Source organism: Giraffa tippelskirchi, chromosome 1 (genome assembly GCF_054371585.1).
Source record: "Giraffa tippelskirchi isolate mGirTip1 chromosome 1, T2T-mGirTip1v1.2.pri, whole genome shotgun sequence".
Classification (NCBI taxonomy): domain Eukaryota; kingdom Metazoa; phylum Chordata; class Mammalia; order Artiodactyla; family Giraffidae; genus Giraffa; species Giraffa tippelskirchi.
The window spans coordinates 193355212-193371783 of NC_137275.1; the positions used below are offsets into that span (position 1 = coordinate 193355212).

Sequence of the window (16572 nt, forward strand, 5' to 3'; positions counted from 1 at the left end):
GCCAAGGGCTACAGGAGGTGGAGGAAATGGGCAGATGTGGGTAAAGGGTATAAACCTCCAGTGATGAGTAAGGTCTGGGCGTCTTATGTACAGCATGGTGACTATAGCTAACAATACTATATTGTACCCTTGAAAGTTACTATGAGAATAGAGCTTTAATGTTCTCTCCATAATAAAAACAACAAAAGGGTAATTATGTGAAGTGATAGAGGCATTAACTAACTTTACTGTGGTAAACATTTCACAATATATATGTGTATCAAAGCATTACATTGTACACCTTAAACTCACACAGTTGAGGTATGTTAATCATATCTCAATAAATCTGGAAAAAATTTATACAGTCATAATGGCAAGCTTTATCAAATACAGAAATTCTACAGGCAAAGAAAATGCTAGATGAAACAAGGAACTTGGTAGCAGAAAAAAATCTAAGGAAACAAACTGAAGACCTACAATAGGAAAAAATATGGTCAGTTTACATTTATGAAGTAATTATTCTTTCATTTAATAAATGTTTATCATTATAGACATTTGGTTATACTCGGCTAGCTTTCTGCCACCTGCCATCAGGTAATTTCACTGTTCATTAGCTGGCACCCACCCAACAGAGTGAACAGAAGGAAAAGTTAAACTCCTGGCAGTTGACCTTACTCAGGTAAACAGCAATAGCAAAAGGTCGTGTGATGTAATCCAGGAGGCTAGAAGAGGAAAATTGAAGTTGAGTCTTAGGAGAATCGACAGACTCCATTTATTCATCATTTAAGAGTGTTCACGGCCATTAACCCACACACTCCTCAAAGTTCTGGCCAATTGGCCCTGGACTTTGACATTCTATCGGTGAGTTCAGCCTGTCTGCTTGTTCACCCCCTGTCTCCTAATCCTGAGCCCCCTGAACCCTGATCCCCAACTGGAACATTTCCAACTTTCTACGAGCAGACACATCTGGTGCCCTGACTCACATGCTCTCAGCCTCACCCCTCATTTCAACCTAGCTCGACCCAGGCTCCAGCTCATTGTTATGCTGACAACATCTCATCCTCACTTCTGCCCCAGGGCTTCCCCAAGACACAGAGGCCACCAAGACATCCCCTTGTGCCACATGCTCAGTGCTGCCACGTTTCACGCTTTTCACAAAAAAGGACTCACAGTTTTCATGAAAAGTCTAATTTTTAAATGTTGGTAAACAATTTAAATCTATTCATAACACTGCACAGATCACACCATCATCTCAAAGCTTCCAGTTTGAAATGTCTGTACAAATTGCTGGAAAGGCAGCAAGAAACAAACTCTGAGCTCTAGGAGTCTATAGGAGAAGCAAAGTGAGAGGCAATTACCATATGAGTGACAACAGTGTTGATGGGGTACGGCAGGCAGAGTAACTGCTCCCAAAAGATGTCCATGTCATTTTCCCCAGAAATCATGGATATGTGAGGTTATAGGACAAAGGCGAATTAATGTTGCAGGTGGAAGTAAGGTTGTTAATCAGCTGACCTTGAGAGGTGCCTGGATTATCCTGGTGAACCCAACATTATCACAGGGGCCATAGATGTGGAAATAGGCAAAGATATTCAGAGAAATACTTGAAGATGTTGGCTTTGAAGACGGTATAAGGAACCAGAAGCCAAGGAGTGCAGGAGACTTCCAGAAGCTGGAAACGGCAAGGAAACATTATCCCCTAAAGCCTTCAGAAGAAACATAGCTCTACTGACACCTTGATATTTTGCCCAGTGAGATCCATTTCAGACTTCTGAGCTTGAGAACTATAGAATAATACATGTGACACTTGCCAGGAGCAGCCAGCACCCTCTGAACTTCAGACTGAGCCATTCCCATTGTTATTGCTGAAGGTCGTCAATCCTCGTGAATTATTCAGGAACTTCTTCATCAAGGCTGGCAAAGAATGATTGTTCTGATCAGAGACCATAGTATTATCCAGCCATCATTTTCTGGGTTCTCAAAGGACCAGGCAGTTGCCTCCAGTGTGCGTGTGTATGCTGTGTGCTCAATCACTCAGTCGTGTCCGACTCTTTGTGACCCCATGGGCTGTACAGCCCGCCAGCCTCCTTTGTCCACAGAATTTTTCAGGCACGATACTGGAGTGGGTTGCCATTTCCTACTCCAAGGGACCTTCCTGACCCAAGGATCAAACCTGCGTCTCTTGCATCTCCTACTTACCACTACACCACCTGGTAACCCCCAGCTGTCTCCAGATATAAGCCCAAAGCCTCAGTCCCACCTGCTGGTTCAGGAATCAGCATCTCTCCCAGTGGGGCACTTGCTCTCTCACATCAGATGATGATGGGTAGGAGATCTCACCGGTCACACCTCCCCACCCTGAGATTAAATGCACTCACTCCCCCAAGAGGTCTGGGATCTTCTTGGTCAGCATTTCCTGGAGAAAAGGCTCTCAGAAAGTAGGCTCAAGCTTCCCAGCACGTCAAGGCCTGACCAAAGGCCTCTCAGGACTCATCTGTGTCAGAGGCAGTTTAACCATGAATAGCTCTTTCTGATTGACACCTTGTTCCCATGTTGTAGGTTTTCAGCCCCTCTGAGAAGCTCTCTCCCACACGGACAATAAAATTGATCAAAGATTAACAAGGTTCTCTAGGATCACTGACTCCTAGAGACTCTTATTAAACTCAACTGGCACTCTATTCTTTATTTTCACACTCTTTCCTTTCAATCTCACCAACAACCTTGTGAGCTGATAGGGGATGATGAAGATGGGACAGATGGGAAACAGGTAATGAACATGCCTGGGAATGCACAGCGCGTTCACAACTGAGCATCCTGACTCCTGTTCCAGGTTCTTCCCCAAACTCCAGTCTCCCCTTGCTTCCTTCCTTCTTTCTTCCTTCCCTAATGCAGATACCCCACAAATCATCCTCCAGATTATAGGAAAATTCCAGGCCTTTCTGGTTGACTTTTTCTTTTGTTTTTCATTTTTCCAGTGTTCTGTAAAAATAGTCCTCTGTGTGCTGAAACAAAACTCTTTGGAAAGGGGAAATCTGCACATAAGTCACAGAAACAAACATTTACAATAATATCATAAAAGGCCTAACAATGGAACCTGTCAACATGCTTCCCCTGGCAGCCAGCTACCTTGATTAAACTGAAATTCTCTCTCACCTTTAAAATCCAGCATATGGTGGGGAATAAAGTACTAGAAAATAAGGCCTATTTTCTAGCAAATCAATTATACTGGTATTCAACTCATTTGTAAATTTTTATTTAATAAGAAAAAGTCTTAATCATGCACTTTAAACTGACCAACAACAAAATTCTCAAAGACACTCTGAAGATAAATCATGAAATGCCTTAAAAAGGGCTCATCTGTTTAGACCATTCTGGGGCTTTCTATAAGAAATGGTTTCCACTTGGAAGTGCCTCATCTCATTTGCAAAAACCAACTGCTGCGCCTCAGGCAGCAACCCAGGTCCTCAACATTCTGTAACATTGAGGACTGTGAGCACCCAGTCCTGGGGGCAAATAAAAGGGAACAAAACATAAGTGGACAAGCAGAACTGCTGAGACCCTGTTGGTCAGTCTGGACATTGGTGGGCTTTTCTGTGATTCCTGAGGGCCCCCTGAGGAGAGCAGAGGTCCTGTCTATGAAGTTATCACTACCAGGAGAGGTGGGTTTGTTTTTTTTCAGCAATTTATTTCTTTAAGAATTTGTATTCTGGTTTGAGCCAAATATCTCCAAAAGATACTTTGCTTTCCTTCTGGCAACAAAGACTGCCTAGCAGGGTGTATATTGAGTGGCCAGGGGCACCGTGACAAAACACCACAGACTAAGTGGCTTACACAGCAGACATTTATCGTCTCACAGCTCTGGAGACTGGAAGTCTGAGGTAAAGATGTCGGTAGGGTTGGTTTCTTCTGAGGCCTCTCTCCTTGGCTTGCAGATAGCCAGTTTCTCCCTGTATCCTCACATGGTCTTCCCTTTGTATGTATCTGTGTCTTAACTTGTTTTTTTTATTATTTTTTATTGGAGCATAATTGCATTACAATGTGGCGTTAGTTTCTGTTGTACAACAAAGTGAATCAACTATAAGTATACATATATCCACTCCCTCTTGAACCTCTCTCCCTCCCACCTCTATCCCACCCGTCTGGGTCATCACAGAGCACCGAGCTGAGCTCCTTGTGCTGTAGAGCAGCTTCCCACTAGCTATTTTACACATGTGCTCAGTTGATTCAGTCAGGTCCAACTCTTTGCAACTCTATGGACTATAGCCTGCCAGGCTCCTCTGTCCATGAGATTCTCCAGGCAAGAATACTGGAATAGGTTGCCATGCCCTCCTCCAAGGGATCTTTCCAACCTAGGGATCAAACCCACATCTCCTGTGGTTCCTGCATTGCAGGCGTATTCTTTATCGCTGAACCAGCAGGGAAACCCATCTTTCTTTATACCATTTTACACATGGTAGCGTATATATATCAATGCTACTCTTTCAATTTGTCCCACCCTCTCCTTCCCTGTCTGTATCCACACATCTGTTCTCTATGTCTGGGTCTCTATTCTTGCCCTGAAAACAGGTTCATCTACTATTTTCCAGATTCCATATATATGCGTTAATATATGACATTTGTATTCCTCTTTCTGAGTTACTTCACCCTGCATGACAGACTGTAGGTCCATCAACACTGCTGCACATGACTTAACCTCCATTCCTTATAAGGACACCAGTCTATTGGACTAGGGCTCACCACATGACCTTATTTTACCTTATGTCCACCTCTTTAAAGGTTCTATCTCCAAATACAGTCACATTCTGAGGGCTTCAACACATGGATTTTAGGACTCAATTCAGCCCCTAACAAACTGGCAAAATCCTTGTTGTAAATTCTCACCCGACACAGAAAGGCTATGAGGCTGAGTTCTGTGATCCTCCCAGGTCCAAAGTTCTGGGCCTGTGCTGCATATTTGTCTGCAGCATGTTTCTGAGAAAGGGATCTGCTTGTTCATCAGGGAAAAGAGCAGATTTATACCCTGTGTGCTGAGCATTTACCTAAACAGATGCCACACCCCACGAGGCCACTGAGAGTCAAACCTTTCTAGGTAACCCAGTTCATAGAAAGATTGCAAAGGAAATGGGTGCCAACTGGTATGAGCAAATATGGAAGAGCTTGAAACAGTATCTAGAGGTGTGTCATTTCAAAACACATCTCTGGTGTGTTGAACTTCAACTCAAATTCCCTGTGAGCAACCCAGAATAATACTAACACTTGCTACACACTCACAAACATAGAGGGAAGATTAACTACAAAATGTCCAAATGTTCAGTAAACCCGACGGAGTTAGTGAGTTTTCGTCAGAAGGTTTGAAATGGAAGAATCCAATCTGGACCATCCCCAAAAGATGCTGGTACTACTGAAGTAAACAAGGGGGACTAGAAAAATCACATTCCCATTGCTGACAGGCAAGTTTCCACCTAACCTTCCCCCTCCCAGCTAATCAGTAACTGTGCTTAGGTTTAATAGAGACATCATAAGACTTCCATCTTTTTTAAACTTTTCATTTTATATTGGAGTATAGCTGATTAACAATGTTGTGATAGTTTCTGACAGACAGCAAAAGGACTCAGCCATAATATACATGTATCCATTCTCCCCCATCCTCCCCTCCCATCCAGGCTGCCGCATAACATTGAGCAGAGTTCCATGTGCTATACAGTAGGTTATCCTACTGTTGGTTATCCATTTTAAATATAGCAGTGTGTATATGTCAATCCCAAACTCCCTAATTAGCCCTTCCAACCATCCTTCCCCACTGGTAACCACAAGTGTGTTCTCAAGACTTGCATCTTAATATCCAGCAGGTTCTTAAACAAGCAAAAGAATGTCGATGTGTCAATCCTTTGGTAAAACACTAAACCATCTCCCATAAAGATATCCTTAAATAAAGCATTAGTGCTAGAAAGATGTCTTTCATAAATGGTGAAGATATGGCAAAAACTATTACAATATTGTAAAGTAATTAGCCCCCAACTAAAATAAATAAATTTATAAAAAAAAAAAAAAAAAATAAATGGTGAAGAAATGGGCTGGTGTCACCCAAACCAAAAGACGTTGCCTGGCTAGTTTGAAAGAATTACAGCACAATCTTGACCTCGACAGGAAACCCAGTGGTTGAGTACCTGTTATCTGTGTTTGGTCAGGAAACAAACCATCTTCAAAACTATTACCACCTCAGGGATTTGGAGAAATTTTGCTCTGAGTGAAAAGTAATAATAAAACAGACAGCTCTGTCTTGATTTCTCAGAAGACCATTAAGCAAGCAGAACTAAAAGATTCTTCTAAGGTACCTGTGATAAGCTCGCCAAAAGAGATCCTTTTGAAATTCACATCTCCTCCTAATTTCTCCCAGTAAAATAACGTCCACACTGCATAGCAATCCACAGTACGCACCATGTTAACCAAAGTTTACCTGAGTTGATTCCATCTTAATTGCCCCATACATACTTAGATCTCTGACGAGGCATTGAACCTGTGTCCCCTCAGTGGAAGCACAGAGTGTTAACCACTGGACCTCCAGGGAAATCCCAGCTGACATGTACTTTTGAAAGCTGTGCAGGCAAACCTCCTTTAGCCTCACCAACACAGGATGAAGTGGTTACGCTGTGACTGGCCAGCACTCTACAGAATTCTGCCATCTTGACTCATGTCTCCAGAGAGTTCATGGGCTCCACCAGAGACTTTCTCAGTTTGAATACTGCATTGTTTACTCACAGAAACTTCCCTGACACCAAAATCCTATCCACTGATTTCTGTCATAGAGAACAGTTTGATTTTTTTGAAGTATTAACAAACATGAGATGCTTTTAATCATCCAAGGTCTTGCTAGATGTTAAGATGCAAGTTTTATTGTTTCTCTATCATACAACATCAAATGGGTGTGGGTCACGCCAGGATCTCAATGCCAGCTACCATTAGAAAGAAAATTGTTTTGAGAATAATGACATCAGCCAAAAAAAATCTATTTCTGACCTCACTGTCAGTAATACATCTTGTTAGACACCATGTTAAAATGACACTGCCTAGAGCTAACGCCCTTTGATTAAATGTAGTTTTGTGATCATTTCCATAAGAAAGTGAACTATAAATTTTTTAGTCATTTGAAATTATTTCAAATGAAGAAGCTAAAAGAGAGATCCAAGATAGCCCCTTGATAAACTTTATTTCCATGAGAAAATAGAACTTAAGTCATTTCTATTTATGTGTCTTTTCCAGGAATATCACCAAAAACCTTAACAACCACCTGAAGCTAAATTCTCAAATTACATTCAGTGAATCCTTGCTTTACAGAGAGAAGTAACCCAACCAGGAATTTCAGGTAGCAGAGTCCTGAACTAAATGATTCTGCAAGCACATGCCACCCAGAGAAGTGCAGTGAGGTGAACAGAGTTGGCCCAAGCATCGAGAGTGAGTAAGTTTGTTTGTTCTTTACACTAACCTTGAGAAATCATTTAGATTCAGAGCCCAGACAAGTCAAGTCCTGCTAGATCTAGTTCCCACTGCATGGGAACTCCACAAATCCCTACTGTCCTTGATTCCTCAGAAAATCTGAGGCTTGGTAAACTGCTGATAGTTCCTTGGACAGCAAGGAGATCAAACCAGTCATTCCTAAAGGAAACTAACCCTGAATTTTACTGGAAAAACATATGTTGAAGCTAAAGCTCCAATATTATGGCCACCTGATGAGAAGACCCAACTCATTGGAAAAGACCTTGATGCTGGAAAAGATTGAGGGCAGGAGAAGGGGCAACAGGGGATGAGATGGTTGGATGGAATCACCGACTCAATGAACCTGAGTTTCAGCAAACTCTGGGAGACAGTGAAGGACAGGGAAGCCTGGTGTGCTGCTACCCATGGGATCGCAAAGAGTCAGACACAACTTAGCAACTGAATAACAACAAACTGCTCCCACCCCCCCCCCCGTCCAACAGCAAGATTAGTAAACTTGTTTGTAGAAACTTTTGGGCAATTAACAGAAAGGATAAACACAATTGCTCACCCAGTCTCCTGACCTTTGCCCCTGCTTTGGGGCCCGGGGAGGAACAGGCACCCAGGCAACACAGGGCCTGGGGGTGAGTGGAGAGGGACAGGAAGGTCCTCTGAGCCCATGACAGCAGCCAAGCAGCCGAAAGACAACTGTGGCTTTGACTTGGAACCCTGCCCTGAGCCCTGAGGACACTCATGAACATACCCACAACCTCCAATCTGATAAAAGACACCAGCCCTGGAAATGCCAGGAGCTAAGACGCAGCTATACTTAGCTATAATTAGCTATAGCTAATTCAGGCAGGCCACCCCAAAGTGTCCAACTGTGTAGATGGCACTCAAAGGAGGTTCAACTAAAATCTGACAAGGTACAGCTGTCAACAGGAACGAGGAATTACACTGGTTGGAGACAACCCATTACCAAGCGAATGAATAAAGGCCACCCAAGTCAGAGAAAGACACAGACAAAGACTAAAACTCTGGTTTACCCAAAGCAAGCCAAGGATGGAATCTCATCTCCACAGCTGGTACATAGCAGTTACCGACCAAGGGTTAACTGTTATTCAGGTCGCTCTGAAAGAGCTCAACTGTGGCAAAATCAACCCAGGAGAGATTCAAGCAAAACTACACCCTGATAACGCCAGTTCTGAGAAAGCCAGCATGTTCCTTGGACCATCACTAGATGGTATAGCTACAGGTCAAAGGGCTTGAGGATATCCCCCATGCCATGAGGAATTTTAATTTCTACAGCCCCAAATCGCAAAGGCAAGTTAGAGAGTGCAGGGCAGTACAGAAGCGCCTGGTGAGTGAAAGGAGTCATAGCTTATTCATGAGGCTATTACTTGTGGAGGAGAAATTTAAAACCTAATCATTTCACCATCTCCAAGTCACTAACAAAGATAAAATGCCCAGCAAAGGAAACGTAGACCTAAAGAACAGACTTGTGGACACAGTGTGGGAGGGAGAAGGTGGGACGAATTGGGAGAGTAGCATCGGAACATATACGTTACAATATGTAAAACAGATAGCCAGTGGAAATTTGCTGTGTGATGCAGGTACTCTGTGATAACCTAGAAGGGTGGGGTGGGATGGGATGGGAGGTGGGAAGGAGGTTCAAGAGGGAGGGGACATATGTATTATCTATGGTTGACTGATGTTGGTGTACGGCAGAAACCAACATAATACTCCAAGTAACTATCGTTCAGTTAAAAATAAATAAATTTTTAAAAATAAAAGTCAAGAAAAGATAAAATGCCCAAACATCCTACTAAATGCACAGAATTAAATAAGAGCATGAGCATCCTTTAAAAGATGTTAAATTGGGGGTCAGAGAGATGACTGAATTCAAAGCTGAGATGGAAATCAGAAACCAGCGGTTGTCAGATAAAGCCTCCATAGTCATACATAATTAAAACTCATGTGCCCAATGCCTCCTCACCCATGGGATGTCTCAGAAAACTAAGATAGGGGTGGGGAGGAAGCCTGGATGAGCAGTAATGAGTTAAAGGGCCAGAATGAGTCACCGCAGGTCCACTGGTTCTCAAACTTGTATGTATGCTGGAATCCCGTGGAGCTTTGCAAAAGCAGACATTCCCAAGACAGGGACCTCTGGGGACAGCACTGGGCATCTGTACTTTATAAAATGCAGCTGGTCCAGAGTGCTGAAGCCATTAAAGCTGGCTAAGAGGATCTATGAGCTCTTAACCACCTCCAATTTTCCAGGAAAAACTGATGCAGCAAATGTAAAAGATATTTTTAATGAAGGAAAGGATCTTACTACACACAGCCCCTGATTCCAACTGCCCTGAAGCTCCAACAGAAGTCTTTCTTTCCCCAGAGCACATCTAGAAGAGCTCCAGGGAAGAAGGTTCTGGATCCAATCCTGCCACATAAGAAAAAGGACAATGGGATCCCACAGTGGACTCAGGGTTGATCTGGGCTCCAGTTCGGACCCTGCCATGACCCATATATCTTTAGATGAGCTCCCTAACTCTTCTGAGCCTCAGTTTCGCCAGATCAGTCACATGGGGATGTTTTGAGATTTAAGTATGACAATACATGTAACTCACCTCACTTGGTGACGGCACAGAGCACACCTTGCCCCAAGGAAGGAGCTCCTTTTGACATCCCAGGAGGGTCCACATTCACAAACAGCACACAAATTGATTTGGAAGATCTGATGAGATGAATTTTTGATGTCCAAGATCTCACATAGTGTTCTGCATGTTGCCAACGAGCAATAAATGAATATTTGAGGGCTGGGTGACTTGAAGGTTGGAGATAACCTGTGGATTTCATTTTGGAGTTATTCTACTTTTCCCTCACTTTCAACAAAACTGACTGAAAGATCAAGTCTTAAACAAGATGGAATATTTCCTCTCATCTGTTTAGTTGCTAAGTCTTTAAAATTAATTAACTGTTACTAACAGAACATGCTTCCCTGGTGGCTCAGACGGTAAATAATCTGTCTGTAGTGCAGGAGACTTGGGTTCGATACCTAGGTTGGGAAGATCCCTTGGAGAAGGCAAAGGCAACCCACTCTAGTATTCTTGTTTCTGGAAAATCCCATGGACAGAAGAGCCTGATGGGCTACAGTCCATGGAGTCGGAAAGAGTCAGACATGACTGAGCGACTAACAACAAAAACAACAACGGAATTAAACGCAAACGACTTAAATGGCCCTGCTTAACTGCTAGAAGAAAACTGCTCACACCTAACTCTATCCTATGATAATTAGGGGGCAGGGTAGACAACCTTCCACTTCTTGACTAGTAAGAGGAAACTGAGGGAAAAAAGATGAATGAACAAGCATTCATCAACATGCTCCATAAGTACACACAGAACAGACTCGACAACGCAGGAAGCCAATCTGGCTGCCTGCCCTCCTGGCCAAGTGGGGACCAGTACTGGTAAGAAGAAGCAAGAACAAGAAACTGAAACTTTCTGAGCAAGTAAGAAATTCCCGGGCCCATGAGAACATCCTGCAACCTTTCAAGCAACTGGAAAAACAGATAATAACCTGCACATCCCTGTTTCCTTGTCTTACATCAAAACGTTCAGCCTTATGCTAGGATGCCTGGGAGGTGACCGTGTTCCTCTCACTGTTTCAAGCTATCACTCACAGAGAAGAGCCTGAGGACATAGTGGCAGATCAATGAGGATGGGCAGGACACCAGTTTCCAAAGAATGAGAGCAGGATGTTGAGGGCTGAATGGACAGGTCTTCCAGAGTCCACACCGCTCGGTCCAAAGGCAGAGAGGAGTCAGTGGACAGGCACTGGTACTCAGGTCCTCTCCCATAAGAAAAGGCTGAAAAGGAGCCATGACACACTCACCTGGTTCAAAACTTCTGACCACAATGAAATAGGTCACCTCTGAAAATATGTGGGATGTCTATTTACCAACAGAGATATTTATATTTAAGTGGTGGAAACCTCTGAATGAAGCAGCTGCTGTTTTATTGAGAGAACCTCAAACTCTCCAGAGAGCTAGCAAAGGTGTCCCACCCTGGATTTGGGCTGATCTGGACTCCAGTTCTGGCCCTGTCACTCCTAACTGCGTCGCTTTAGACAGGTGTCCCAACACATCTGAGCTTCAGTTTCCTCAGATCTGGGAGGGCTGTTCTGAGTTTAGAATGCAAGAATAGGTGTAAATCCCCTTGCACTGCGACAGTGCAGAGCAGGACCTTACAGACATTCACTTGCTCATCCACTGAAGGGACTCTGCTGCTCTCAGAGAGGCCACCTGGAAGAACTGGATTCCGGTGTTACTAAGTGTAATGCACAAGTAGTGTTCCATAGGCAAATAAGTATAGGGACCACCGCATTGAACAATGTTCAGCCAATCTCTTGGTTTGCCCAACTTCTCAGAGCCCTGAAGGTACTAATGGGCACCATGATCTTCAGAGAAGACTCAAGGCAGGGCATAAAGCATGCAGCATTTCTCAAACTGAATTCTGTAAGAACTCCTTTCCTGACAAGAGAAGAGAGTCCCATGGCCCACAGTTCAGGAAATGCTCATCCAGAACAAACTACAACGGTAGCGCATGTGAGAGAGTGGCTCCCTCAGACACCCTGTGGGATATGACGGATATTCCTGATTGGCATTTACCCAGGCACCATCACAATGGAGGAGACATTCTCGAGTCAGGAATGAGGACAATGCTACCAAGAAAGGAGAACACCAGCCAAAGGAACACCACACCAGCTCATGTGAGGCCATGAGCATCCACCCCAGGGAGGTCAGACCCATCCCATCCCAGCTCCTCCTCTTAGAGGCACAAGGGAATTCCATTAGGGGTTTTTTTTTTTTTTTCTTTCATGAGAATAACTCTCTAAATTTATATTGCAAGTTAACAGAAAAGTCAGATTCTTCTTACTGAAAAACTGCTTTTCACGTGAATAGATCCATTTTGTAAAGTATAGAAGCTAGATCAAGAGAGGTGACTGTCACAGGTGAGACAAAGGGGTTTGGGTCATTTCAAAAATGTTCCTATAAAATAATTTTTGTTAATATTTTTACATTATACTACTTCAAATGCACATAATTTTCATTTGCATAAAGTGCCAATAGCCTCCATTCAGAGCCAATCCTTCACCACCGTTCTTTCAAAAAAGCACACTCCAATCTGCCTCAAGTCACCAACCCTCACTACCCTCAACGGAGTCACAGCCATGCCTATGGGATCACCCTTCCCAACTCATTCTGTACCTGTTGACTCAACCTTTCTAAAATAAGCATCACTGTACACCCCCTTGCAGACGTTGGAGGGTCCCCTCTTTGTTTGTAGGATGTCCAAACACAACCAGCAACTGGACTTTGAGGCTCTCCATAGTAGGACTTCATCTCCCCCATGTCTTCCCTATGGTCTTATACGACACTCTGGGGTCCTAAGCTCACCTTGCTTCTTCCCGAACCCAAGCCTTTCTGTAGTCTAGTCTCCCCAAAAGAGATGGCCACCCCGTGCCTTGCCAACTCTAAATCCTAATCCTCAATTCCTAATTCTCAAGTCCACAGAAGCTTCTATGTGACTCCAGTCAAGTGCCCCTTTCTCATCAGATTTCTACAGCAGAACTTGTACTCTCCATGTCATACTTCCTCTTTTACCAACTTCTGTTGCTGTTCAAGTTTTTTCTAGTGATGTTTCATTTTTCATGTCTTTGACTTTCCATACAACGAAACTCCAGTTTCCTAGAAACAGCATCATCCACTTGATTTATAATACCACTAACAATCATAAAAATAAGAGGAGGGGGAGAGGAAAGGAAGAGGCTGGTCAGTAAGCTCAAATGGGAAAAAACACCCTCTGAAGGAAAGTATTCATGCCAACTTCTGCTCTCTGAAGAGTTGGGGCTCCTCCCTCAAAATTATCACAAGGAATTCGCCTTCACCTCCTTCAGGATTCAGGCTCAGTGCTGGCAGAGAGGGAAGCAGAAAAACAAATAAATGGGGACAGATCCATCTGTTCCAGGTAGGACAGCAAGGTGATGAAATCTACAGCCATAAACTCCTGGCAACCTCTGGTTTACATTTTCTTCACTTTCCTAGAAGTTGAGATTGAGGAGAACTCATGTTTTTGCATTCAATGCCTATAAGAGAGCAGAGAGCACAAAAACAAGGCTGTGTACTGTGTGTGTGGTGCACACACACGTTATCAATACACAGACACAAACACAGAGAAACAGCACCGAAAACACTTCAAAGCGTGTTACTACACCCTTCAAAATTGCAAACCTTTAAAAAGACAAAGTATACTAAAAATACCAGCACGGTGAGACCACTAGAAATCATCATAGTTTTCCCTTTCCCTGTGGAAGAATTACTGCCCTTTGTTACTGTCTGGGAGACCAAACTAGAAATCAGAGCCTGTCTCTATCATTTATTTAAGGCCATTTCCTACTAAATAAACTTACCATTCTACATTTGGTAAAGTATATAATATTCAATTCACTCATTTTTGAGTTACCTCCTCAGAATGCAAAGCAAAAGTTATGATGAGAGAAAAGTCAAAGATTCTTGTGGGGCAAACATGTAGCACACTAGCAGGTATGCGAAGTCACTCCAGTCATGTCTGACTCTTTGCGACCCTATGGACTGTACCAGGCTCCTCTGTCCATGGGACTTCCCAGGCAAGAATACCAGAGTGGGTTGCCATGCCCTCCTCCAGGGGATCTTCCCCACCTAGGAATCAAACCAGGATCTCCAGAGCCTGGTAGGTGGGTTCTTTACCACTAGCACCACATGGGGAGCCCATAGCACACTAGACTACAACCCAAACAGATCTTTCTCCTGTGCATGTAAATGCACCTGTTTCTGGGGCAATCTGATGAATCAAAATCCAGCTTTAATTAAATTTTAAGACTTTAAAAAAACAAGTAACACCTTCTAGCAATGATAGACAAGCAAACAGAAAACCTAGACAAAACTTTAAAACAAACAAAAAATTCTCTTTGAAGGTATCAAAGAGTTACTAAGACAACCAAAACCTGAAAGGCCAAGATCCAGAGTAAGGAAGACTGAAGTTGCCCCACAGTGTCTCCCTACCACCACCACTTAGGCATTTGGTGATTTGTAAACTTCACAGAAAAGAGAGGAGCAGAGCAGAAAAACACCTGCTAGAGGGATGGTAAACTAAGCAGAGCTCTCACCACTAATAAGGAGATATCACTGGAACTCAGAACCCATCAAAGCAAAGAAGCCTTTGTATACACTCCAATTGTTCAGTTGAAGAGCTACACCTTTCATGATTGAATTAAAATGATCTGCTCCTACTCTAAAACTTTGCCTGCCTGCCAGAAGCTAAAGAAAAAAATCCTCTGTGAAAGATTATATCATCAAGAGTCTCCCCAGTTTTTCATTTGTAATACCCAAGATCCAATTAAAAACTACCAAGACCAAGAAGAAAATAAAATCAGACAATAGTAATCATCTCAGAGGTAATCCAGATAGTGGGGTTCTTAGAAGTTATTTGACTTAGGCTAACAGTCACTGAAGAGCATGTTTAAGAAAATAGACAAGATGAAAATCTCAGCATACACTGAAATCCATATATTTTAAAAGTTAGATGGAAATTCTAGAACTATAAGATGTAGCGTAATTGAAGAAATTAAGAATGCTACAGATGGATTTACAGCAGAATAAACCCAGTTGAAGAGAGAATTAGTATTCTGGAAGATGTTTCAGTAGAAAAAAATTTAATATGAAATTAAAAGATGCTTGCTCCTTGGAAGAAAAGCTATGACCAACCTAGATAGCATATTAAAAAGCAAAGACATTACTTTGCCAACAAAGGTCCATATAGTCAAAGCTATGGTTTTTCCAGTAGTCATGTATGGATGTGAGAGTTGGACCATAAAGAAGGCTGAGCACCAAAGAATTGATGCTTTCAAACTGTGGTGTTGAAGAAGACTCTTGAGAGTCCTTTGGACAGCAAGGAGATCAGTCCTAAAGGAAATCAACCCTGAATATTCTTTGCAAGAACTGATGCTGAGGTTGAAGCTCCAATACTTTGGCCACCTGATGTGAAGAGCTGACTCAGTGGAAAAGACTCTGATGCTGGGAAAGATTGAAGGCAGGAGGAGAAGGGGGCGACAGAGGATGAGATGGCTGGATGGCATCACTGACTCAATGGACATGAGTTTGAGCAAACTCTGGGAGATGGTGAAGGATGGGAAGTCTGCCGTGCTGCAGTCCATGGGGTCACAAAGAGTCAGACATGCCTGAGCGACTGAACCACAAGAAGAAGAAGAAAATAAATCCAAAGAAAACCAAAATAGAGAATATCTGAATCCATGAAAGAGGACAAATATTTATTGAGTACATGCTGCAGGTTAGACACAGTTATCGTCAAGTAATTAAATCTGATTTTATTAGTCACTGATTTTCATTTGACAAATTTCAGGAAAAAGCATTCATAATACTTGAAAAAGCTTTTTTTTCAAAAACTATATTCATTAAAATAACAAGTTTAGAGAACACTTTACAGTGTATTAAGTGTGATGCCTAGTAAAAGGACACAATGGTCTTTGAAGTTGGAATAAACTCAGTTCACATGCTATTGTCATCCACTGCCTGGACACACTAGCCTCAATTTCCTTGTCTATGAAAAGCAACAATATCTGCCTAGAAAGGTCCTGGGAGAAGCAAATGAGTTAAGGCACATAAAATACACAACAAAAATAATCAGACTAAATGAACAACCTCTAACTTTTCTCTTCCCCAGGTCTCACTTATTTAAACAGTATTCATTGAGTGGGTATTGGCTGAGTATACTCAACTTCAGTAACTACATGAATCAAACGAACATAACGTGTACCTATTTCAGATCCTATGTGAAAAATGTAGACAAGTGGCTCAGCAGTAAACAATTCTGCAATGCAGGAGACATGGGTTCAGTCCATGGGTTGGGAAGATCCCCTGGGGAGTAGGAAATGGCAACCCACTCCAGTATTTCTTGCCTGGAAAGTCCCACGGACAGAGGAGCCTGGTGGGCTACAGTCCCTGGGGTCGCAAAAGAGTCGGACATGACTGAGTAACTAAACAACAACGATGAGAAAAATATGTG

At 42.8% G+C, this 16572-nt stretch overlaps 1 protein-coding gene across 8 annotated transcripts in view; it reads right to left on the reverse strand.

The window, feature by feature from the left end:
- FRMD3 (FERM domain containing 3) overlaps positions 1 to 16572 on the reverse strand; it is a 396369-nt gene that overhangs the window by 246869 nt on the left and 132928 nt on the right. Inside the window, exon 2 of one of the 8 annotated variants that reach the window (XM_081520382.1) lies at positions 10080 to 10295. The exons of the other annotated variants lie outside the window; for them this stretch is intronic. Within the exon in view, the coding sequence (XP_081376508.1) occupies positions 10080 to 10154 (75 nt within the window). The 5' untranslated portion in view covers positions 10155 to 10295. The remainder of the gene's footprint in view (positions 1 to 10079; positions 10296 to 16572) is intronic. 8 annotated transcript variants of the gene reach the window in all.